The sequence below is a fragment of the Heptranchias perlo genome, unplaced genomic scaffold (genome assembly GCF_035084215.1).
Source record: "Heptranchias perlo isolate sHepPer1 unplaced genomic scaffold, sHepPer1.hap1 HAP1_SCAFFOLD_70, whole genome shotgun sequence".
NCBI lineage: Eukaryota > Metazoa > Chordata > Chondrichthyes > Hexanchiformes > Hexanchidae > Heptranchias > Heptranchias perlo.
Genome location: NW_027139729.1, coordinates 2,900,857 through 2,925,861, shown reverse-complemented (window position 1 = coordinate 2,925,861; position 25,005 = coordinate 2,900,857). Strand labels below are relative to the sequence as shown.

Sequence of the window (25,005 nt, the reverse complement as noted above, 5' to 3'; positions counted from 1 at the left end):
CAGAGAAAATAGTTTCTATTTCTACCCTATCGAATCCCTTTATAATTTTAAATATCTGGATCAGATCACCCCTCAACCTTCTAAACTCAAGGGAATGCAAACCAAGTTGATGCAACCGGTCCTTATAATTGAACCCTTCAAGCCCCAGTGTCATTCTGGTGAATTTGCACTGTACCCCCTCCAAGGTCAATATATCCAATATGTCCCAGCACTGACTGTGTGTATAACAGGACTGAGTGTCCCAGCACTGACTGTGTGTTTAACAGGACTGAGTGTCCCAGCACTGACTGTGTGTATAACAGGACTGAGTGTCCCAGCATTGACTGTGTGTATAACAGGACTGAGTGTCCCAGCACTGACTGTGTGTATAACAGGATTGAGTGTCCCAGCACTGACTGCGTATAACAGGATTGATTGTCCCAGCACTGACCGTGTGTATAACAGGACTGAGTGTCCCAGCATTGATTGTGTGTATACCAGGACTTAGTGTCCCAGCACTGACTGTGTGTATAACAGGACTGAATGTCCCAGCACTGACTGTATGTATAAAAGGACTGACTGTCCCAGCACTGACTGTGTGGAACAGGATTGAGTGTCCCAGCACTGACTGTGCGTAGAACAGGATTGAGTGTCCCTGCACTGACTGTGTGGAACAGGATTGAGTGTCCCAGCACTGACTGTGTGTATAAGAGGACTGAGTGTCCCAGCACTGACTCTGTGGAACAGGATTGAGTGTCCCAGCACTGACTGTTTGTATTGACAGGACTGAGTGTCCCAGCACTGACTGTGTGTATAAGAGGACTGAGTGTCCCAGCACTGACTGTGTGTATTGACAGGACTGAGTGTCCCAGCACTGACTGTGTATAACAGGACTGAGTGTCCCAACACTGACTGTGTGTATAAGAGGACTGAGTGTCCCAGCACTGACTGTGTGGAACAGGATTGAGTGTCCCAGCACTGACTGTGTGTATTGACAGGACAGGGTATCCCAGCACTGAATGTATGTCCAACAGGACTGAGTGTCCCAGCACTGACTGTGTGGAAAACAGAACTGAGTGTCCCAGCACTGACTGTGTTGATAGCAGGACAGGGTGTCCCAGCACTGAATGTGTGTACAACAGGACTGAGTGTCCCAGCACTGACTGTGTGTATAACAGGATTGAGTGTCCCAGCACTGACTGTGCGTATAACAGGATTGATTGTCCCAGCACTGACTGTGTGTATAACAGGACTGAATGTCCCAGCGCTGACTGTGTGTATAACAGGACTTAGTGTCCCAGCAGTGATTGTGTGTATAACAGGACTGAATGTCCCAGCACTGACTGTATGTATAACAGGACTGAGTGTACCAGCACTGACTGTGTGTGTAAAAGGACTGACATTCCCAGCACTGACTGTGTGTATAACATGACTGAGTGTCCCAGCACTGACTGTGCGTAGAACAGGATTGAGTGTCCCAGCACTGACTGTGTGGAACAGGATTGAGTGTCCCAGCACTGACTGTGTGGAACAGGATTGAGTGTCCCAGCACTGACTGTGCGTAGAACAGGATTGAGTGTCCCAGCACTGACTGTGTGGAACAGGATTGAGTGTCCCAGCACTGACTGTGTGTATTGACAGGACTGAGTGTCCCAGCACTGACTGTGTATAACAGGACTGAGTGTCCCAGCACTGTCTCTGTGTATAATAGGACTGAGTGTCCCAGCACTGACTGTGTGTATAACAGGACTGAGTGTCCCAGCACTGACTGTGTGTATTGACAGGACTGAGTGTCCCAGCACTGACTGTGTATAACAGGACTGAGTGTCCCAGCACTGTCTCTGTGTATAATAGGACTGAGTGTCCCAGCACTGACTCTGTGTATAACAGGACTGAGTGTCCCAGCACTGACTGTGTGTATTGACAGGACTGAGTGTCCCAGCACTGACTCTGTGTATAACAGGACTGAGTGTCCCAGCACTGATTGTGTTGATAGCAGGACAGGGTGTCCTAGCACTGACTGTGTGTATAACAGGACTGAGTGTCCCAGCACTGACTCTGTGTATAACAGGACTGAGTGTCCCAGCACTGACTGTGTGTATAACAGGACTGAGTGTCCCAGCACTGACTGTGTGTATAACAGGACGGAGTGTCCCAGCACTGACTATGTGTCTAACAGGATTGAATGTCCCAGCACTGACTGTGCGCAGAGTGTAGATGGTGTGTGGGAGGAGATAAATGGGTGGGTTCGATTCCATGATAGGTTGGAGTGACATGGGGTTGTCGGTGGAGAATAAATCGGTTGGAGGAGGTTCCAGAGATATGGAGAGGGCGAGGACCATGGAGGGATTAGAAAACGAGGACGAGGGTCTTAAAATCGAAGCTTTGTCGGACCGGGTGCCAATGTAGTAACACATGAACAGAAACTTACGGTTCACTGCCCGGCAGACAGGTGGGGAAGACATTGATGTCCACGGGGGAACAGTCAGGGTCACAGCAGCAGTTGAGGTCGCAGACTCCGCCAGTCAGGTCACAGGTAAAAATGGGAACGGCTGGAACAAGACACACACAGTGAGATCTTACAACAGAGCACGGACGGTCTCAAAGACCACCTCCCTCCCTTGTCTGAATCCACGATCACCGTCTTCACCATCTCCCAAAATCAATCTGCAGACTTATCCTCCCACTGCTTTCTACTCACCGAATTACAGCTTCCAGATACCCAGCACAACCCACTTAATAAAAAATAATAATTATGTGGAGAGAATAGAGAATCTGGGATTACTCTCTTTGGAGCAGAGAAGGTTCAGGGGAGATTTACCAGAATGGTCCCGGGGATGAGGGACTTCAGTTACGGGGAGAGACTGGAGAAGCTGGGATTGTTCTCCTCAGAGCAGAGACGGTTAAGGGGAGATTTAATGGAGGGGTTGAAAATGAGGACGGGTTTTGATGGAGTCGATGGGGAGAAACTGTTGCCACTGGCGGGAGGGTCGGTAACCAGAGGACACAGATTGAAGGGAATTGGGAAAAGAGCCAGAGGGAGATGAGGAGAATGTTTTTAGGCAGCGAGTTGTTCTGATCTGGAATTCACTGCCTGAAAGGGCGGTGGGAGCAGATTCAATAATAACTTTCAAAAGGGAATCGGGTCAATCCTTGAAGGGGGGGAATTTGCGGGACTGTGGGGAAAGAGCAGGGGGTAGTGGGACTAATGGGATCGCTCTTTCACAGAGCCGGCACAGGCCCGATGGGCCGAGCGGCTTCTTTCACAGAGCCGGCACAGACGCGATGGGCCGAGCGGCCTCTTTCACAGGGCCGGCACAGGCGCGATGGGCCGAGCGGCTTCTTTCACAGAGCCGGCACAGGCGCGATGGGCCGAGCGGCCTCTTTCACAGGGCCGGCACAGGCGCGATGGGCCGAGCGGCCTCTCTCTGTGCTGTTTGATTCTCGCTCACTTTTGGGCTCCGACCCACGGCCCGTTTGACGGGGAGGCGGGAGAGTGACTCCCCCCCGAGCCCAGCTCGACACCGGCCGCTGCCAGAGTGGAGATTCAGGAGGCCCGCAGGAGGCCCCGAGTAACTTCCCCCGTCTCCCCACCCTCCCCTCTCAGGCCACTCCCGGGTGCGGGCCCTCCCTCTGTCGGCCTCGCCCCCGCCCACAGCACCGCCCGCCCGCCATCATCTTCCCGGCGCCGGCCTGTTGCTGAGGGAACGCGGCACAGGAACCGCGCGGCGCATGCGCGGCATCCCTCTGGCCCGAGCGGCGCATACGCCTCGTGACGTCAGCGCGCAAAGGTGAGTGACGCTTCAGAGTGTCACGTGGTGGAAGGTGTCAGCCCAGGAGTCGGGGGGAGGAGAGAGCTGTCAATCAAAGGGCCCGGATTCAGCACTCACTGCGCACAGGGTTTGGAGAATTTGTTTAAAATGCAAAATGTGCAAGAATGAAATAAAATTAGAAATGTACCAAAAAAAGGAAAAAAAACTGCAAATACAATAATCTGAATTTAAAACAGAAATGTCTAAACTCACATAAGGCTGATGGTCTGGGTCCTCCCGCCACTATTAGTCGTCTCTCCCTGGGGCATAGGATGAGCAGAATGCTTGAATGTACCTTTTTTAATGCAGATGTATGGAATGGACGAGCGAGGGAGGCTGTGGGGCCTGATTGTATCAGCAATTTCCAGAGAATTGGCGAAGTACCTGACAGTGGTACCTTGGGATACGACAGCCTCGAAATTTAAAATTATTTTGGTACATGTGCACTCGCTTTTTGTGATTGGTGTACCTGGACACCTAAACCCCTTTGCTCCTCTACAGTCCCTAGTTTCTCACCATTAAGAAAATTCTCCTATTTCTCACTTGGTGCCAAGTGAATGTACAGAAGGCCGGTGTTTATGCTCTGCATGAGCCTCCTGTCACCCTTCTTCATCTAACCCTAACAGCATATCTTTCTATTCTTTGGGATACGACAGGCTCGAAATTGGGATCTTCAATGTTGTTTTTGATACATGTGCACTAGATTTCCAAACTTCGCCAGTAAAAGTAATGGACTTTTATTGTTTGGTGCACCTTGACACCAAAGCCCCTTTGCTCCTCGACAGTCCCAATAGATGCTCTTTGTATTACTCCCCGCATCTTTACAGTCTGGCAGTGTTTACTCTCTTCACTGTCCAATAACAACAGAGACGGCGAGACTGGAACTTTTTTTTGTATTTCAAAATATAGTTTATTTCATAAAATTTAAGGATGCACACAGTTCAATGTAAATATGACAGTTACAATTCAAAATAATCAATAAAGATTGTGCACACGACGATTCCATTTTTACAATTCAACACCCAGTATATATTTTCTCGGACATGATGTACAATACAAGGTGAAATAGCCTTACACAGTGGCCTTTCCCCATAGAGCCTTTGCCTGGGCCGCACCTCGCTTCAGTGTGTCCCACTGCTGTCGGGGGTGAACCCCTCTTCGACTCCATGGTATAGGGATCCTGTCTCTGTGGATGGGGGTTATCACCTTTTACCCGAATACATGGATCCATTCGCCCACATTCATGTTAGTGTTTGGCAAACACTGTCTGATGTCATTCACACACCTGTCGAACCTTGGGGTCAGAGACGTAGGGGGTAATTTCGCCTTCACTGCTTGGACGGTAAACTGAGGGAGCAGAAATTAAAATCGGGCCGGTTCTTTCAGCGGGGGGAGGGGGGGTGATCCACTCCATCGGTTCAGCCCCCAGCGATGGTGAAAATTTCCCTCCACGTGTTGTGAACCGGTGCAGTTTGAGACAATGGACCAGCTTGTGGTCTTCGAAGATTGATATTAGGGCGGAGGTCAGGAAAGGTGTGGCCGATTTTAACTATCCCCGCCTGGCGGAAATGGGGTGGTAGAGGCGAGTAAATGGTGTCAGGTCACTTACCGCCCCTTTAACGTTGGAGTTCCTGCCTCCACCATCGTGGGTCGGGTCCTGAGAAGAGCGGCCGGAGCAACACCCACCTGTTTCCGGGTCAGACCACGTGTAATATGTAAATCAGAGTATTGTGACGTATCTGGGACAGTATTTAAATTTGGTGACGAATGGGAGGAGGAGCCGCCCTATCGATGGGCATTGAGTGATCCAGAACACTGAGAAGTTTATTTTTAACTTATATTTTTTGGAGTAAGGATGAGCCGGAGAGCTTTCCCTTGGCCTGCTGAGGCCGTGAGAAATCTCCCGGCCCCTGATTGTCTCAGAAATGTATCAGGAGGTTTCCTTATTGATCTGTGTAACCAGGCCCAGCCTCATGTCCCATTAAACTCCCTGCAGTGAGTAAACATTGCTGAACAGCAGCTCAGAGAGGAAACGATCTCCGGAACTCCCCACTGGAGTTTGAAATTACATTAATATTTTACCAGTTACTAACGGTCCGGGTGTTGGTCCATTATTATTCTGTTCTGGTCAAAACAAATGTCCCAATGAACAGGACGCTGTCTGACCCTGACAGCTCACCCTCAGTCCATCCCACCGGGCAGTCTGTATGATGGGAAATAATCATCAATCGAAAAGGAGGATTTGATTTTATTCATTTCAGGATTAAACATTTAATATTGAAATCATATTATTTCCAGACTAATAACAGCAAATAATTTCATGTTAGAATCACATCTTGTATCATTTCACAAACACCGCATTTGTCGGGTAAAATATAATTCCTGTCTGCTTTTTTCCAAATTTATTTCAAGTATTCGATTGATATCAGTTACTTTAGTGAACTCATTGATGTCAATAGATAGTAAAATCAAGCGCGGTGAATAACGGGCGCCCGATCCGCTACCGCCCGTCTTAGGTCACCGCCAAACGTGAAACTCTAATTGACTCTAATTAACTTTTTATTTAATTTCGGATGGAAAGACTTCAGACGTTTCTATGATTTAACTAATGTAACAATTAGATTCAGTGGGTATTTCACCCCGTTCTTCAGCTCCTCTCTGAATTTAGTCTGGGTCACAGCATAAATACACGTGTTGGTGCAGGAACTGAGAAGTTGAAGCATGAATCCGGCTGACTCAATGTCACTGACCGTATAGAACTGGGCGTCTGTTATACGCAGAGAGATAAAATAAAAAACTTCTGCGCTCCATAACAATATAAAACTGCCTGATATACTGAAAAGTAAAATGATGGATTTCCTTCGGTTCTCCATCTCTGGATCCTTGTGATTCTCTCCATTGCTGCGGCCCCGGAGTCCCCTGCGGGCTCTGCTGGCCGCTAAAATGTGCCTGGCGGTGAGAACATTGAACAGCAAAATCAGAATGAATGGAAGACAAGGAGTTAACACAAGATGAAACAAGTCAAACGCAGCAAATGTGGGTGAAGTGAAAAATGTCGGTTTAAAGACACAACCCCGAGGTACATTGTCCATTATATATTCCGGGCCAATTACAAATTACATGGGAATGTTTAGTAAACAGCTCAGCGCACTCACCACCCCGATAACAACAGCCGCCGTTTTCTCGGTGCAATATTTTGTTTTCAGCTTCTGACAACAAATGGCCACAAATCGATCAAAGGTGAAAACCACTGTAAACCAGACAGAGGCCACTGTCACTGCTAAACTCAGGGTGAGAATGAAACGACACACGGGGGTAATGGTCAAGAATGAAACTGGGAAATAAATCTCAACAATGCGACACATTATGACATCAGTGATAACGACCAGGAGATCGGCCGCCGCCATTCCCACCAGGTAGCGAGTGATACATTTGGAGAGTCCGCACTTTCCTCGGGACAGGATTACAATCGCCACCAAGTTAACTGTAAGAGAGAGAAACGGAAGGAGAGAAATTACTGATCAGACCTGGAGCCAAAGCAGCAGTTTGAGAGGATCTGGGGTGAAATTTCCAGCTTTGTTGCTGCATCAAACGGTGGAAACTGATTCACTGACCTGGGCAGCGCTTTCGGGCGGAGAAATGTTTTTAAACACAATTATAAACAATGAATTGGGAAATTGATACAGAAAGTGAATAAATTGAACACCGGATCCACTGGAAGGGCCGAGAGAGGGCGCAGTGCCGGTGGGGAAGTGAGAAGGTGCTTTCCTGAACCGATGAAATGCGGATTTGGGTTCCAGACAGAAGGGAAAGTGACTGATGTCCGAGAAGGTGAGGGGACAACGGGAGGTGCTGCTGGTTTGTTGCTCTGGATGAAGAGAGCCGACAGGGGCCGGCACAAAACGGGAAAGACCAATATCCGCGTCGGTAAGTTTTATACTTCGAATCGGATTGGAAGGGGCAGCTATGGGCCGAGCCAGTGAGTGAAATTGGGAGGGAGACAAAGAAAAGGACATGTCGGAGCTGGAGGGGAGACAGGAGCAGATGGTTTGTGAAAGCGGATAAACAGAAGTAACGGATGAGGAGACAGAGGATTCAATGCAGTGGGAGGAGAGGCTGGGATTCACAGGGAGAGACTGCAGCAGAGTGTTGGAGGAAATCTGATCGATAGGTCCAACTCACAATCCAATTAATAAATTCAACCATTATATTTTTGTGATTATTGGTGTCAGTGAATAGTTCGTTGGCTACATAATGTGTACAACAAATTTACTTTGTACATGCAACTGAAATTAAATGAAAATGCATTGATTAAATTTGCCCCGTTCTTTGTTGAATTAAGCTGAAATATACATTCTCTAGAATACAGTATTCTAATAATTCACTGCGATCAAAAAATCACTGATTTTATTCTTCAAATACATTTGATTTATGTCCATGTATTCAGTCAGTAAACAAGTAAAAGGAACATTCACATAAACAGACTGAGGATCTGATCGTGATAAACACACCCGGAGAGAGTACAATAAAACTCTCACAATCTGACAACATCCTAATAAAACCTTGAAGTCACATTTCCTCTTCACAATTGTACTGGAAGTTTCGCAGTTCATTCCGATGAATTATTCACACCGCTGCTGCTCTCTCTCTCTCTTCCCCTCTCGCTCTCATTCTGAGTGTGTGTGCGTCTGTCTGTCTGTCTCTCGTTTCTTCTGCCCCCTCTCTCTCATTTTCCTTCTCAGTCGCGTTCTCTGTCGCTCCTCTCTAACTCTCCGCTCTCTCTAATTTCTTTCTCAATGCCCCTTTTGACATCCGAGTAAATCCTAACATCCTGCGCCTGCTTTCTCCTCACCAGCCCCGTGTTCCAAAGATCCTATTCTTAGTGTAAGTTTGTTTAATGGTGAAGTCTCTGTGAACGGTTTAATGTTTCTACAGATCATCCCGTTCTCCACCTGTTCACCTACACTGTTCACTTCATCTACAATGCATGGAATGAACAGAATTGAATGCCACTTCCAGACACACCTCACAACAATTGAAATTCCTTCTCCTGTAATTACAAAGTACAGCGTTAGATGGCGGCATTGTTCAATTAACAAAACGCCAACATCACCGCTGCTGCTGAAAGTCTGCAGATAAATAGAAGGGCTCATGATTCCAACAGATAAAGTGCAAACTGATACAACATAACATCAAAACATTGCATTTTACAGTGAATTCATCGACAGTGAAGCAGAGAATGAGGTGTAAAAGGATCAGCTGCAAACTTAGTTCAATAGGCAGACATCTGAAGCGGCGTCAGATACACACACAATTAAATAAACTTTCGGAATAGTGATAACCAATAAATACATTGAAATCCCAGTTAAACTGAACCATATTATTGTGGACGGAGGACATTGCGCTGCCTCCTTGTAACACTGAGACCGTGAGCTGTCTCATTATCAATCACTAAAAACATGTCAATGAAAAAAATATTCCAGGACAGGTTAGTTCCACAACATGAAACTGTGAACAACTCCTGATGGTCTGAGACCAGCTCTTAGCCCAGACACCTGATTCCAATACATTCAGCACAGAGAATAATCCAGTAACAATGCCAGAATTGGATAAACAAAATCGTAAAGCATATAATGCAGCTGCTCCAAGACCAAAAGACCAGAGACTGAGGACAGAACAGTCCACTGTGTAATACAAGATGGGAGAAAAAAAAAGTATCAAGTACAGCAGCAGATTTAATAACGATTTATACCTTGAACAGCTGAGATAATGGCTTACCTGGGATTCCAACGGCTGCGAGAACTGGATAATAAATACATTCTATCAGATACATAACTGAATATCCCATTTCCGTGAGAAGCAATGATTTCTGTTGGCCTGGAAACCGCAGCTCCGGCAGGCACTCTGTGTGGATTCATTACAGCGATCCCTGATTTATACAGGGGGTAAATCTCCACTGACACGGTTATACCCCTGATCATTGCTATTAGTGACAGTCATTTGAACAAACAGGCCACATCAGCAGCTTTGACTCCGATGTAAATGATGACGTGGATATATCACAAACTTCTCAAAGTTCAGAACCTTGTCTTAATGAGACCTCTCTCAGGAATAAAGTTAAAAGCTGTGCTCAGAAAGGACTGGTCCAACAACAATGAGCATTGACAGTTTTCATATAATTGTATTGACCATGTTCACTTTTACCGATTCAATTATAAATTTTATAGATTTCTCCACATTATACATTGAATCCAGGGACACAAGCAGACCCGTTTCACTCTGTTCCTGCAGTTTCCCAGTGAAAATATGTATGTTGACACGAAGACAGCCTCTAAAAGAGACACCATCCTTTCAGGCAGTGCTTGAAAATACTCCGTGTGAAAAATGTTCTCCTTATTTCCGCTCGAGTTGTTTTGACAATTATTGTAAACCGATGACCTCTGGTTATCAATCCAATTATTTAATTACCCCTATTTGCTCTATAAAAACGCCTAATTATTTTGATCACCTCTTTTTGATCTCCCCTTAACCTTTTCTGCTCCATGGAGAACAAGCCCAGCTTCTCCAATCCCTCCACATAACTGAAGTCCCTCATCCCTGGTATCACCCTGGTAACTCTCCTCTGTACCCTCTCCAAGGCCTTTACATCCTTCTTAAAATGTGGTGCCCAGTGTTGGATACAATACTCCAGCTGAGGCCTAACCAGTCTTTTGTAAGGGTTTAACATGACTTCCCTATTTTTTTATTCAATGCCCCTCTTTACAAACCCATGTATCCCATCCGCTTGCTTAACCACCTTATCAACTTGCCCTGCCACCTTCAAAGATTTGTGAATATGCGCCCCCAGGTCCCTCTGCTCTTCCACCACCCCCAAAATAGTACATTGAGTTCCATCGAGTTACTTCGAAATTACAGCACAGAAACAGGCCATTCGGTCCAACTTATTTATGCCAGCATGTATGCTCCATACGAGCCTCCTCCCTCCCTACTCCATCTAACCCTATCAGGATACGATATTCCATTATGGCTCTTGTGCTTATCTACCTTCCCCTTAAATGCATCTACGTTATTTCCCTCAAGTACTCCTTGTGGTAGCGCATTTCACATTCTTACCACTCATTCGGTAAAGAAGTTCCACCTGAATTCCATATTGGATTTATCAGTGACAGTCTTATATTTATGAACTCTAATTTTATACTCCCTCCCAAGTGGAAGCATTTTCTCTTCATCTACCCGACCAAATTCTATCATTATCTTAAAGACTTCTATCAGGTCACCCCTCAGCCTTCTCTTTTCAAAAGAAAAAGAGTCCCAGCCTGTTCAGCCTTTCCTGATTATGATATCCCCTCAGTTCTGGTATCATCCCTGTGAATCTTTTTTGCACCCTCTCCAATCCCTGTATATCCTTTCTATAATATGGAGACCAGACTGTGCACAATAATCCAAGTGTGGCCGAACCAAGGCTCCACACAAGTTTAACATAACTTCTTTGTTTATCAATTCTATCCCTCGAGAATTCAACCCCAGTGTTTGACTCGCCTTTTTGTAAACCTGCGTCGCTACTTTTAGTGATTGGTCTGTTTGTGCCACAAAATTTTATTAAAATTTCAAAATATGCTTTATTTCATAAAATTTAATGATACACACATTTCAATGAAAATGTCACAATTACCGTTCAAAACAATACAATACAGGTCGTGCACACTAAGATCTCATTATTACAATTCAAAACACAGTACATATGTTCAAATACATTCTGTACCATACAAAGTGACATGTCCTTACATGGTCGCCTTTCCTCAAAGAACCTTTTCGGAGGCAGCACCTCACTTCAGTGCGTCCCTCAGAACATACTCCTGGACCTTGGAATGTGCCATTCGGTAACAGTCGGTCGTGGACAGCTCCTTCAACTGGAATCCAAGCAGGGAGTGGCCCTGGGAGTCCTCAACATTGACTCTGGTACCCATGAAATCTCATGGCATCAGGTCAAACATTGGCAAGGAAACCTCCTGCTGATTACCACCTACCGTCCTCCCTCAGCTGATGAATCAGTCCTCCTCCATGTTGAGCACCACTTGGAGGAAGCACTAAGGGTAGCAAGGGCACAAAATGTACTCTGGATGGGCGAATTCAATGTCCATCACCAAGAGTGGCTCGGTTGCGCCACTACTGACCGAGCTGGCCGAGTCCTGAAGGATACAGCTGGCAGACTGGGCCTGCGGCAGGTGGTGAGCGAACCAACACGAGGGAAAACCTGCTTGACCTCGTCCTCACCAATCCACCTGTCGCAAATGCATCTGTCAATTACAGTATTGGTCGGAGTGACCAGCGCATCGTCCTCGTGGAGATGAAGTCCCGTGTTCGCACTGAGGACACCATTCAACGTGTTGTGTGGCACTACCAACGTGCTAAATGGGATAGATTCAGAACATAGAATCATAGAATCATAGAAGTTTACAACATGGAAACAGACCCTTCGGCCCAACATGTCCATGTCGCCCAGTTTATAACACTAAGCTAGTCCCAATTGCCTGCACTTGGCCCATATCCCTCTATACCCATCTTACCCATGTAACTGTCCAAATGCTTTTTAAAAGACAAAATTGTACCCGCCTCTACTACTGCCTCTGGCAGCTCGTTCCAGACACTCACCACCCTTTGAGTGAAAAAAATTGTCCCTCTGGACCCTTTTGTATCTCTCCCCTCTCACCTTAAATCTATGCCCCCTCGTTATAGACTCCCCTACCTTTGGGAAAAGATTTTGACGATCGACCTTATCTATGCCCCTCATTATTTTATAGACTTCTATAAGATCACCCCTTAACCTCCTACTCTCCAGGGAAAAAAGTCTCAGTCTATCCAACCTCTCCCTATAAGTCAAACCATCAAGTCCCGGTAGCATCCTAGTAAATCTTTTCTGCACTCTTTCTAGTTTAACAATATCCTTTCTATAATAGGGTGATCAGAACTGTACACAGTATTCCAAGTGTGGCCTAACTAATGTCTTGTACAACTTCAACAAGACATCCCAACTCCTGTATTCAATGTTCTGACCAATGAAACCAAGCATGCTGAATGCCTTCTTCTCCACCCTATCCACCTGTGACTCCACTTTCAAGGAGCTATGAACCTGTACTCCTAGATCTCTTTGTTCTTTCACTCTCCCCAACGCCCTACCATTAACGGAGTAGGTCCTAGCCCGATTCGATCTACCAAAATGCATCACCTCACATTTATCTAAATTTAACTCCATCTGCCATTCATCGGCCCACTGGCCCCATTTATCAAGATCCCGTTGCAATCCTAGATAACCTTCTTCACTGTCCACAATGCCACCAATCTTGGTTTCATCTGCAAACATACTAACCATCCCTCCTAAATTCTCATCCAAATCATTAATATAAATAACAAATAACAGCGGACCCAGCACCGATCCCTGAGGCACACCGCTGGTCACAGGCCTCCAGTTTGAATAAGAACCCTCTACAACCACCCTCTGTCTTCTGCCGTCAATCCAATTTGTATCCAATTGGCTACCTCACCTTGGATCCCGTGAGGTCTAACCTTATCTAACAACCTACTATGTGGTACCTTGTCAAAGGCTTTGCTAAAGTCCATGTAGACCACGTCTACTGCACAGCCCTCATCTATCTTCTTGATCTAGCAGCTCAAAACTGGGCATCCGTGAGGCAATGTGAGCCAGCGGCAGCAGCAGAATTGTATTTCAGCACAATCTGTAACCTCATGGCCCAGCATATTCCTCACTCTACCATTACCAACAAGCCAGGGGATCAATCCTAGTTCAATGAAGGGTGTAGAAGAGCATGCCAGGGGCAGCACCAGGCATACCTAAAAATGAGGTGCCAACCTGGTGAAGCTACAACTCAGGACTACATGCATGCTAAACAGCGGAAGCAACATGCTACAGACAGAGCTAAGCGAGTTCACAACCTACGACTCAGATCAAAGCTCTGCAGTCCTGCCACATCCAGTCGTGAATGGTGGTGGACAATGAAACAACTAACGGAAGCAGGAGGCTCTGTGAACATCCCCATCCTCAATGATGGTTGAGTCCAGCACATGAGTGCAAAAGACAAGGCTGAAGCGTTTGCAACCATCTTCAGCCAGAAGTGCCGAGTAGATGATCCATCTCTGCCTCCTCCTGATATCTCCACCATCACAGAAGCCAGTCTTCAGCCAATTCGATTCACTCCACGTGATATCAAGAAACGGCTGAGTGCACTGGATACAGCAAAGGCTATGGGCCCCGACAACATCCCAACTGTCGTGCTGAAGACTTGTGTTGCAGAACTAGCTGCGCCTCGAGCCAAGCTGTTCCAGTGCAGCTGCAACACTGACATCAACCCCACAATGTGGAAAATTGCCCACGTATGTCCTTTCCACAAAAAGCAAGACAAATCCAATCCGGTCAATTACCGCCCTATCAGTCTGCTGTCAATCATCAGCAAAGTGATGGAAGGTGTCATCGACAATGCTATCAAGCGGCACTTACTCACCAATAACCTGCTCACCGATGCTCAGTTTGGGTTCCGCCAGGACCACTCGACTCCAGACCTCATTACAGCCTTGGTCCAAATATGGACAAAAGAGCTGAATTCCTGAGGTGAGGTGAGAGTGACTGCCCTTGACATCAAGGCAGCATTTGACCGAGTTTGGCACCAAGGAGCCCTAGTATATAGAAGTCAATGGGAATCAGGGGGAAAACTCTCAAGTGGCTGGAGTCATACCGAGCACAAAGGAAGATGGTAGTGGTTGTTGGAGGCCAATCATCTCAGCCCCAGGGCATTGCAGCAGGAGTTCCTCAGGGAAGTGTCCCAGCCCCAAGCATCTTCAGTTGCTTCATCAATGACCTTCCCTCCATCATAAGGTCAGAAATGGGGATGTTCACTGATGATTCCTCAGTGTTCAGTTCCATTCGCATCCCCTCAAATAATGAAGCAGTCCGAGCCCGTTTGCAGCAAGACCTGGACAACATCCAGGCTTGGACTCATAAGTGGCAAGGAAAATTCGCGCCAGACAATTGCCAGGCAATGACCATCTCCAACAAGAGAGAGTCTAACCACCTACCCTTGACATTCAACGGCATTACCAGCGACGAATCCCCCACCATCAACATCCTGGGGGTCACCATTGACCAGAAACTTAAATGGTCCAGCCACGTAAATACTGTGGCGACAAAAGCAGGTCAGAGGCTGGGTATTCTGCAGCGGGTGACCCACCTCCTGACTCCCCAAAGCCTTTGCACCATCTACAAGGCACAAGTCAGGAGTGTGATGGAATACTCTCCACTTGCCTGGATGGGTGCAGCTCCAACACTCAAGAAGCTCGTCACCATCCAGGACAAAGCAGCCCGCTTGATTGGCACCCCATCCACCACCCTAAACATTCAATCCCTTAACCACCGGTGCACTGTGGCTGCAGTGTGTACAGTCCACAGGATGCACTGCAGCAACTCGCCAAGGCTTCTTCGACAGCACCTCCCAAACCGGCGACCTGTACCACCTAAAAGGACAAGAGCAGCAGGTATATAGGAACAACAGCACCTGCACGTTCCCCTTCCAAGTGACACACTATCCCGACTTGGAAATATATCACCGTTCCTTCATCGTCGCTGGGTCGAAATCCTGGAACTCCCGTCCTAACAGCACCGTGGGTGAACCTTCACCCCACGGACTGCAGCGTTTCAAGGCGGCGGTTCACCACCACCATCTCAAGGGCAATTAGGGATGGGCAATAAATGCCGGCCTCGCCAGCGATGCCCACATCCCATGAAGGAATAAAAAAAACACACGTAGCGTTGTAAATAAAGTTCGTGAGCTGCAGGCTCAAGTCGCCAGATGGGACTATGATATAGTGGCAATAACAGAGACGTGCTTCAAAAAGGGGAGGATAATATTTAAAAATATTTATTTAAAATGTCGTCACCTTGTAGCTCGGTTGAAAATGTAGTCAACTTGAAATTGTAGTAAGCAGTGAGGAGGATAGTAGCAGACTTCAGACAGACTGGTAATAAAATGGGCAGACACATGGCAGATGATATTTAATACAGAGACGTGTGAAGAGGTGCATTTTGGGAGGAAGAATGAGGCGAGGCAATATAAACTAAATAGTGCAATTTTAAAGGTGTTGCAGGAACAGACAGACCTGGGGGTGTATGTGCACAAATCATGAAAGGTGGCAGTACAAGTCAATAAATCTGTTAAATAAAACTTATAGGATCATTGGCTTTAAAAATAGAGGTATAGGGAAAAGAAGCAAAGAGGTTATGCTAAACCTTTATAAATCATTGGTTTGACCGCAGCTGAAGTGTTGCCTCCAATTCTGGGCACCACATTTTAGGAAGGATGTCAAGACCTTCCAGAAGGTACAGAGGAAATTTATTGGAATGATACCAAGGATAGGGAACGTCAATTAATTGGAGAGACTGGAGAAGCTGGAATTGTTTTCCTCAGAGCAGAGAATGTTAAAGGGCCATTTCATAGAGGTGTTCAAAATCATGAAGGGTTTTGATAGAGTAAATAAGGAGAACATGTTTTCACTGGCAGAAGAGTCGGTGGCCAAAGGGTCAGATTGAAAATTATTGGAAAAAGAACCAGAGGCGAGATGAGGAGAATTTGTGTTCACAGTGAGGTCTATCAATATGTCCGTTTGCAAATAATTCCAATAATCCATGGTCAGTATCAAAATGTGGCCTTGAGCCTGTTGACACAAAACAGCGTGAAAAGTTCTTCAAAATGCACAAAAGCCCCGGTTTGGGACAGAGTGAAACCGTCACTGAAAGATAAAGGAAAGCAGCTGGGTTGGGTGTGTGTCCAAACATTGTGCATTTTTACAGATTCCCACATCTCCACACCATGAAACAGAATTGCATTAGAAGTGTCGGAGCTCTATTATGGGATGGATGGATGGATGCATTAACGGTGGGAATTAATATGGAAACATCGGGGATTAAAAGCTTCATGCTGATTCCAACGGGCAACTGCAGCACTGAGTTTATTGAAGGACATTAGTCTCCACCCACTGTGCAGATCTATATCTCAGTGATATGGTCAGCTCTAGCATACTGAAAGAGGAAGTGGAGTCTAAATAATGAGAACCGAATGGTGTTAGAATCCACTGGAAACCGGTACTTTGAGAGACACTTTACTCACTGTCACGAACATCATAATATGAGTGTCATCGCTTTGGAGGGAGGACTAAAAATACAAGACAAATAAGTAAAGAATTTGAAAATATTATATGGTACATTTTGGTAGAAGGATTAAGGAGGCCACGTACTCCCTGGAAAATAAGCGTCTAAATTGGACACAGGAGCGAAGCAATGTCGGGGTACAGATTCACAAATCATTAACAGCAGCAAATAAAGTTAACAAGGCCATAAATTGCAAACAAAGCACTGGGGTTCATTTCTAGAGCAATAGAATTGAAAAGCAGATGAGTTATGTTAAACTTATATAGAACCTTGGTTAGACCACACTTAGAATACTGTGCACACTTCTGGTTGCCATATTAAAAAAAGGATGCAGAGGCAGTGTAGAAGGTGCAAAAAAGATTTACAAGAATGAAGCCAGAACTGAGTGGTTACGCCCATCAGGAAAGATTGAACATGCTGGGGATCTTTTCTCGAGGAAAGAGAAGGCTGAGGGGTGACATGATAGAGGTTTTAAACATTATAAAGTGGTTCGATAGGGTAATCGTAGAGAAGATATTTCCACTTGTGAGACAGTCCAAATCCAGGAGCCCTAAATATAGAATAGTCACAATAAATCCAATAGGGAATTCAGGAGAAACTTCTTTACACAGAGAGTGGTGAGAATGTGAAACTTGTTACCACATGGAGTAGTTGGGGCGAATAGTATAGATGCCTTTAAGGGGAGGCTAGATAGGTACATGAGAGATAAAGGTGTAGAAGGAAATGCTGATCGGGTTAGCTGATGTAGGATGGGGCGAGACTCGCGTGGAGCATAAACACCGGCACAGACCAGTTACGCCGAATGGACTGTTTCCATGCTGTAAATTCTATATAACATCAGGTTGAAGTTACCAGTGAGAGCAAATACATAAAAAGGAAACCTGAGGTTAAACATTTTGAACGTAAATTCACTGTGTTAATCTTTCTGATATGCTTTCAACTGAAAGTTAATTTCAAATAATTATTTAATTATTTGAAAACCACCAATATTCGAGGTGTAGTAACAGACTTATTCATGGTCATTGATTTATTAATAAATTCAATTCAATTCACTTAAAATACGTTGACATATTTAATATTGCAACTAATATCGCCTAAGCTATAAATAAGGAGATGTATTTAGATCAAGCATTCAATCAGAATGGGAGAAAGCAGAGGAAACAAACAGTCTCACGGCAGTTTTGCAAGAGGAGGACAGTACCTGAGGAAACTGACCATTCACAATTTCACCTGGTTTGGGGCCCGGAATGGATGTTGTGTAGTCAGCTGTTTACTCCGAATAAGGTCAAGGGATCAGGAGGTGGGTCTAATGGACAAGCTCAGCTCGGAAAGTACATGCATGGAGATCGGAGGGAAACTCGAAAAAGGCTCAGGATCAGGGCTGGGTGAAGGGAGAGACTTAGGAGAGGTTGGGCTTGGTGATATTGGGAATTGTGGGATGCAGCATAGGCATCTGAATGGATGGTCTTAATCTTAGTGACTTCGGTTATGTAGAGAGACTGGAAAAACTGGGATTGTTCTCCTTAGAGCAGAGAAGGTTAAGTGGAGATTTAATAGGGGTGTTCAAAATTATGAGGGGTTTTGTTCGAGTGTGTAGTGAGAAACTGTTTCCACTGGCAGGAGGGTCGGGAATCAGAGGATACAGATTTATGTTAATTGGCAAAAGAATCAGAAGGAGATGAGGATAAATTTTGTTACGCCACAAGTTGTTATGATCTGGAATGGTGGTGGAAGCAGATTCAATAGTAACTTCCAAAAGTGGATTGGATAGAAAGTTGAAAAGGGAAAAACTGCTGAGAGATGGTGAAAGATCAGGGGAGTGGGATTCATTTGATAGCTCATTTAAAAGCTGGCACATGCATGACGAGCCGAAAGGCCTTCCTCTGTGCTGTAAGACTTCATGAAGTTCACCAGGTCCTCGTATTTGTTGTTGGAGGAGAGTGTGGAGGGGGCTGGGAAAGAGATTTATGGAGATTGTGTGTTGTGGGCAAAAGAAGCTGGAGGTTATCTTTGGTCCCCAGGGGCATCCTGGAGCAGCAGGCGGTTTTCAGAGAGGACATAGTGTTTGTTCTAATTCTGGGTCAGCCATATCTGGTGATGGATGGCTAAACCAGTTGTGATCCAGATATGCTCAAGTCTGCACCCCTTGGAATTAAACCAGCAGGAACGATCAGGATAGAAGAGAGTAAACGTTTTACTCGGGGTAAAAGGCATCATCGGTTGAAGAACGGGAGTGGTTGAGAAGTTACACAGCCGCAGAAGTATGATGACAAATGGCGGGTCAAAGTCCAGGCAACAGGGAGTGTGAAAGTGTTTATTCCAAAGTTGGAACGCAGAAGTAATTTGATTTGAAGTAAGTAAGGAGATGTGGGTTATGATGGTTGCAAGGAAGTGACCGAGGCCTTGGCAGTGTACAACTCTGGGCACCACACTTTAGGAAGGATGTCAATGTCTTGGAGAGGGTGAAGAGGAGATTTACCCGGATGATACCAGGGATGAGGGATTTCAGTTATGTGGAGAGATTGGAGAAGCTGGGGTTGTTCTCCTTAGACCAGGTAAGTGTAAAGGCAGACCTAATAGAGGTATTCAAAATAATGAGGGGCTTTGATCGAGAAACTAGAGTGAAACTTTTTCCGCTGGCAAGTGGTCTTCAACCAGAGGTCACAGATTTCAAAGAGTTGGCAAAAGAACTAGAAGGAAATGAGGAGAAATGTTTGCATAAAGAGGTTTGCGAAGATCTGGAACACACTACCTGAAAGGGTGATGGAAGCAGATTCCATAGGAACTTTCAAAGTGCAATTGGACATGTACTTGAAGGGGACTAATTTGCAGGGTCATGGAGAAAATAATTGGGGTGTGTTACTAATTTGGATAGCTCGTTCAAGGAGCCAGCATAGACTCGACGGGCCGAAAGGCCTCCTTCCACGTTGTAAGATTCTATGATTCTATAATTCTTGTCAACTTGAAATTTTAGTAAGCAATGAGAAGGATATTGGCAGAGCTCAGGAGGACATTGGTAGATTGGTGAAATGGGGAAACACATGGCAGATGACATTGAATGTAGAGAAGTGTGAAGTGATGTATTTTGGAAAGAAGAGTGAGAAGAGGCAATATTACCTAAATGATCAAATTGCACAGCGGGAGCATCAACAGAGAGACCTGGGGATTCACATACACAAATCTTTGAAGGTGATAGTTGGAGATTAAACGGTAAATTCCGACCCTCCTACCAGTGGAAACAGTCTCTCCCCAACTTCTCGATTAAAACCTTTCATTATTTTTTTCTGAGCAACGGTCAGCAGTAGCACTGCGTTTATTTAAGGACATCAGTCTCCACTCACTGTGCAGATCTATATCTCAGTGATGTGGTCAATTGCAGCATACTGAAGGAGGAGGTGGAGTCTAAATAATGAGAACAGAATGGTGTTTGAACTCACTGGGAACCGATACTTTTACAAACAGTTTACTCATTGTTACAAATGTCACAATTCGGGTGAACGGTATGGAAGGAGGAAGTAAATTGAACATGAATAAGTAAAGAATCTGAAAATATTGCAGGCAGAATTTAACAGTGATATCAAATACTTAGAACGGAAGCCAATGGTTTCAGCTCAGAAGCGCTTCACCTCGGACAAAGAGGAAGTTTAACCGCTGACAGTAAGGACAGTCAGCAGAACAAGAATGTGTTTAAACACACTGAATGAAAATTAATTGTGCCAATCTTTCTGATTTTCTTCCAACCGAAGGTTATATTCATTAATTCTTTGAAAGCAACCACTATTAGAGGTGCAGTAACGGATATATTCTCAGGCATTCATTTATTAATAAAATACAATTCAAGACACTTAAAATAAATAAAAATATTTAATATTGCAACGACCATCTCCGAAGCTACAATTAAGGAGATCTATTTGGGGAAAACACTCAAACAGAATGGGAACCCCTGACATTAAGAACAGTGCAGCAGATGTGTTGAAATATTTTGAATGAAAAGACATTGTGGCAATCTTTCTGATAGGCTTTTAACCAAATAATTAATTAATTCTTTGAAATCCACCCCTAATAGTGGTGCAGGAGCACACTGATTATCAGGCATTCATTTATTAATAAAATTGAATTGAATTCACTTGAAATTGATAGAGATGTTTAATTGTCCACCTAATATCTCCTAAGCTAGCAATAAGGGGATATATTAGATTGTGCCCCCTTGTTCTCCATTTCACCACCATAACTGAATAAGGTCTATCGAGAGGTGTAAATTTGTAACTAATTCCATTAATCAATGGTAATTATCAATAGGTGCCCTTGGGTCTAATTACAAAAAACAGCATGAAAAATTGGAGATAAGGGGTTAATGCTGAGCACAACTTGCAGCTGCAGCACTGTGTTCACTGTGGAACTTTAGTCTCCACCCACTGTGTAGATCTGTATCTGAGTGACATGGTCAATTCTAGCACACTGAAGGAGGAAGTGGAGTTAAAATAAATTCCTCGAATTGAATGCCGCCTGAATTATTCACCAGAAACATTTAGTTGTACAGACAGTACACACGCGCTCATAAATATCACAAAACCCCTAAAATCGAGATGCAAGATGGAATAGAGGACGAAAAATAAGCAAGCAAACTGAAAATGGCCAGTCCTGAAGAGAACAGGAAGAGCAGTTGGCTTCATGGCGGAAGACAGCGGTTTCAACTTAGCGGTGGGTTAGTTCAAAGAAAGAGGAACTTAAACTCTGACAGAGGGAACAATGTCTCAACACCAACTGAGTCGCTAAAAATATATTTACCAGATTATCCACTGAATGTGTTCAAATGTTTCTTCTCCCCTTTTTTTTCTCTCTATCTCCCCCAAAGACGTGTATTCACGAAGGGAGTTGCTCAGGGCCGCCCTCCAATACCCCATCGCATTATCTGCTCATGTCTGAGTGCAGGGGTTGATTGACCTGAGGTCAGCCGTGGTGACCCCTGGATAACTGCACCCTCCTAACGCGCATGCTCACTTCCAAGCATGGAACATTTCGTATCAGAGAATCAGAGAAGGTGACTGCACGGCAGGAGGTCATTCGGCCCATCGAGTCCGTGCTGGCTCCATGCATGAGCAATCCAGCTAGTCCCACTGCCCCGCCAAAAATAGCAGGGCGCGTTCGAGATGAAATAAGATGCGATAAGGCGACACTTGGCCGATATTTCATTCAATGGCTTTGGGGCTCTGAGCCCAATGGTATCGTTGCTATCACCCATCGCCCCCACTCCACCCCGCCCCTCCCCCCCGCCTTGATAGAGATCAGCAAACTCAGCGGATGTTGATCGTGGAATTTTCCTTTTATATACATCTTACTTCTACACTGTAGACAGTAACTGGGCTATCGGGAGACCAATATCTCCACTTTTCACCCCGTCTCAAGGCGCTTCACGGGAGCGTTATCAAACAAAATGTGACACCGAGCCGCTAAATGAGATATTAGGTCAGGTGACCAACAGTTGGTCAAAGCTGTAGGTTTTAACAGACAGATTCTCATAGATTCAATTGTCAAAGAAAAACTAGATCCGAGATACTTTAATACCGATATGAAGAGAGATTGTCCCCTCACCGTAACACTCCCCTCACCGTTACCCGCAGAGAATTCAGCACAAGCAAGCAACCGCTCTGAATGCTTTCCAATGTCGAGGGCTCCACGCCAAATTATGAGTTGCTTTCATCCACTGAGATACCGGAGTTCGGACACCGCCGGGTTCAGTCGCACTCTCCCGCTTACAGTTGCCCACTCAGACCGGGAATTGGTATAAAATTGTTTCACGACTCACCAAACAGCAGTAAAAAGCCGGTTGTATCCATTTTCGAAGAAGTGCTACTTTGAGGCATGAGAGCTGCAAGGAACGGCGACTGAATCACTTGCTCCAACTCACAGAAGGACAAACCCGGAAGGTTTGAGAGACTTGAGAGCGGATATGGAGGATGGATGGGAATGAGTTGGTCCCCACAATTAAAGTAACAGCACCGAGTTTTGTACAACCTGAAATAAGATGTGGTTTGGAACATTGCAATGATCTAATATGGCGGCCTTTGACTATTAGACGGTGATCATAGGATGAAGGGGTTAGAATGGACCATTTACCCAGAAAACAGCGGAAATCATTTGTGTTCAGTTAGAACGATTGCTCCCATCATGGTCAGGATCTCCATTGCTGGGAAGGGACTGTGTCCCACTTCAGGCACTCGGTGTCAGCATCAAGCACCCAAAATTCAGGCGCAGGAAAATGTAACAACAAAGTGCCTCAACCCAAATCTCAGAAGAGCTACTGTATCGATCATTGCTTTTCTATTTCCCAAAACAGCCCTCTCGTGGGCTTGTTTCGTGAAGTGTTTTCCTTATTACATTACAGACGATTAAAAATAAAACTGGAACATCCAAACCCGGTAGCAATTTAGTCCCACGGATGTCTGGTATAATGAATGTACATGGATATGTTCAATGTGACTCTGATATTGAGTTGGTTTACTCTCTCATATCGCCCTGGTAACGACTGTGAGAATAAAAATACCACCTCCAGCTTTCTCCAACCGCCAATTTCAAACCGTTTCTCGATAATAGAACCAAAGCACAGCGCTCCGCACAAACCCTTACAGACTCGGGCTTCATATTCATGGATTCCCAGAAGCCTGGAGCTTTTTAATAAACCCCGTTACAATTAACATTCAGTAATATTCCTGCCTAAATACAGTCCCTTCGATAACAAGTCAACCCGCCTCCTTCCATTGCAGTCCCAGACCCGATTCTATCTCCCCACACATCCCCTCGCAGAAGGGTTCAGCAGTTTACAAACACCTTATTCCAGCTGATTTGGAGAATCTCATGTGTTGGTGTTTGAGTTGTGGCGCAGAATTTCTCCGCCAGTGTTACCGTCTCACAGAGACTCTCGCCCTGAATCTGTTAAAAAAAATGACCATGAACTGGGACTGGAGCCGAACACATCCTCAGTTACTGTGAGGCCCGTCCCGGACATCTCATTCTCTCTGTTTTATATCAGACGTTCTCCCACCTTCATGTTCAGCACTAGAGAGAGACAAACACACACTGTCAGTCTTACACTTCCAATCAGTGTGTCTATATTACGCTTGCCAACAGTATCCAACATACGTATACAGCACCAGAGAGAGAGAGAACGACAGACATTTCCAGTATTTGTTCCAGACTGATCTGTAAAGTTGCGTTTTATCCAGAAAGATCCCGTTGGAGAGACAAAAGATGCGGTCTCATCTCTCACTGTTATTGTACCAGAGACAGACACGCTTTTAATCCCACACTCAGGGACAGTGCAGAGAGTGACAAAAACAATGGGCGACATTTAACCCTCTTTTGCCTGTTCTACCATCTGCAGTTATGCAGCTCAGGGCCTTTTGGTATTACTCTCAGTGACCGAGAGTTTCACTCCGGTTAAGTTAATCTGTGACTTTTGCTGTCAGATATGAATCCTATACGGTCCCAACAAACACACCGACTCACTCTTTCCTCGGATGTTTCTCCAGGATTGGTCTGAGAAATCCTCGCATCAGTTTTATCAGTAAAGGGGCCACGAATGAACAGAATCCATAGGTTCATTTCAGAACCGCTCACTTTATCTCTGAAAGACTCTTCACCATCAAAAGATACCGAGAGAAACAGCAGGGATGGAAACATCTCGTTTAATAGTTAGAGATTGTAAAGTCAGTCTGGATTCCAGCGTTAGGCACTGGTGGAATCCCATCTGTTTCCCATTCTGGTGCCTGTTCCTGCACTGCCTGTGGACCCCATTCCCTCTGACCTTTCCCCCAGACCCACTTCCTTTGCTCAGACTCGGAAAAATTCCAATTGGGGAAAGTTTCCATCGATTTTTGTATTGGGAATTAAACCAGATATCTGCGCATGCGTGACCTAGCCCCGCCCCCAGCGCTGGTTGTTGGTGAGCAGAAGAGCGCATGCGCGCTCCCCTCCCCCAGCTCGGCCTGTGGGCGCCATTCC

General features: G+C 45.4%; 1 protein-coding gene and 1 long non-coding RNA gene across 2 annotated transcripts in view; one reads left to right on the top strand and one right to left on the bottom strand.

The window, feature by feature from the left end:
* LOC137318421 (uncharacterized) overlaps window positions 1-25,005 on the bottom strand; it is a 201,505-nt gene that overhangs the window by 159,729 nt on the left and 16,771 nt on the right. The gene's annotated exons all lie outside the window — the stretch shown is intronic.
* The window catches only part of LOC137318344 (zinc finger protein 850-like), a gene marked incomplete at its 5' end in the record, with an annotated part of 34,019 nt that overhangs the window by 1,500 nt on the left and 7,514 nt on the right, over window positions 1-25,005 (top strand). Inside the window, one exon of the mRNA XM_067981229.1 lies at window positions 7,592-7,718. Within this exon, the coding sequence (XP_067837330.1) occupies window positions 7,592-7,718 (127 nt within the window). The remainder of the gene's footprint in view (window positions 1-7,591; window positions 7,719-25,005) is intronic.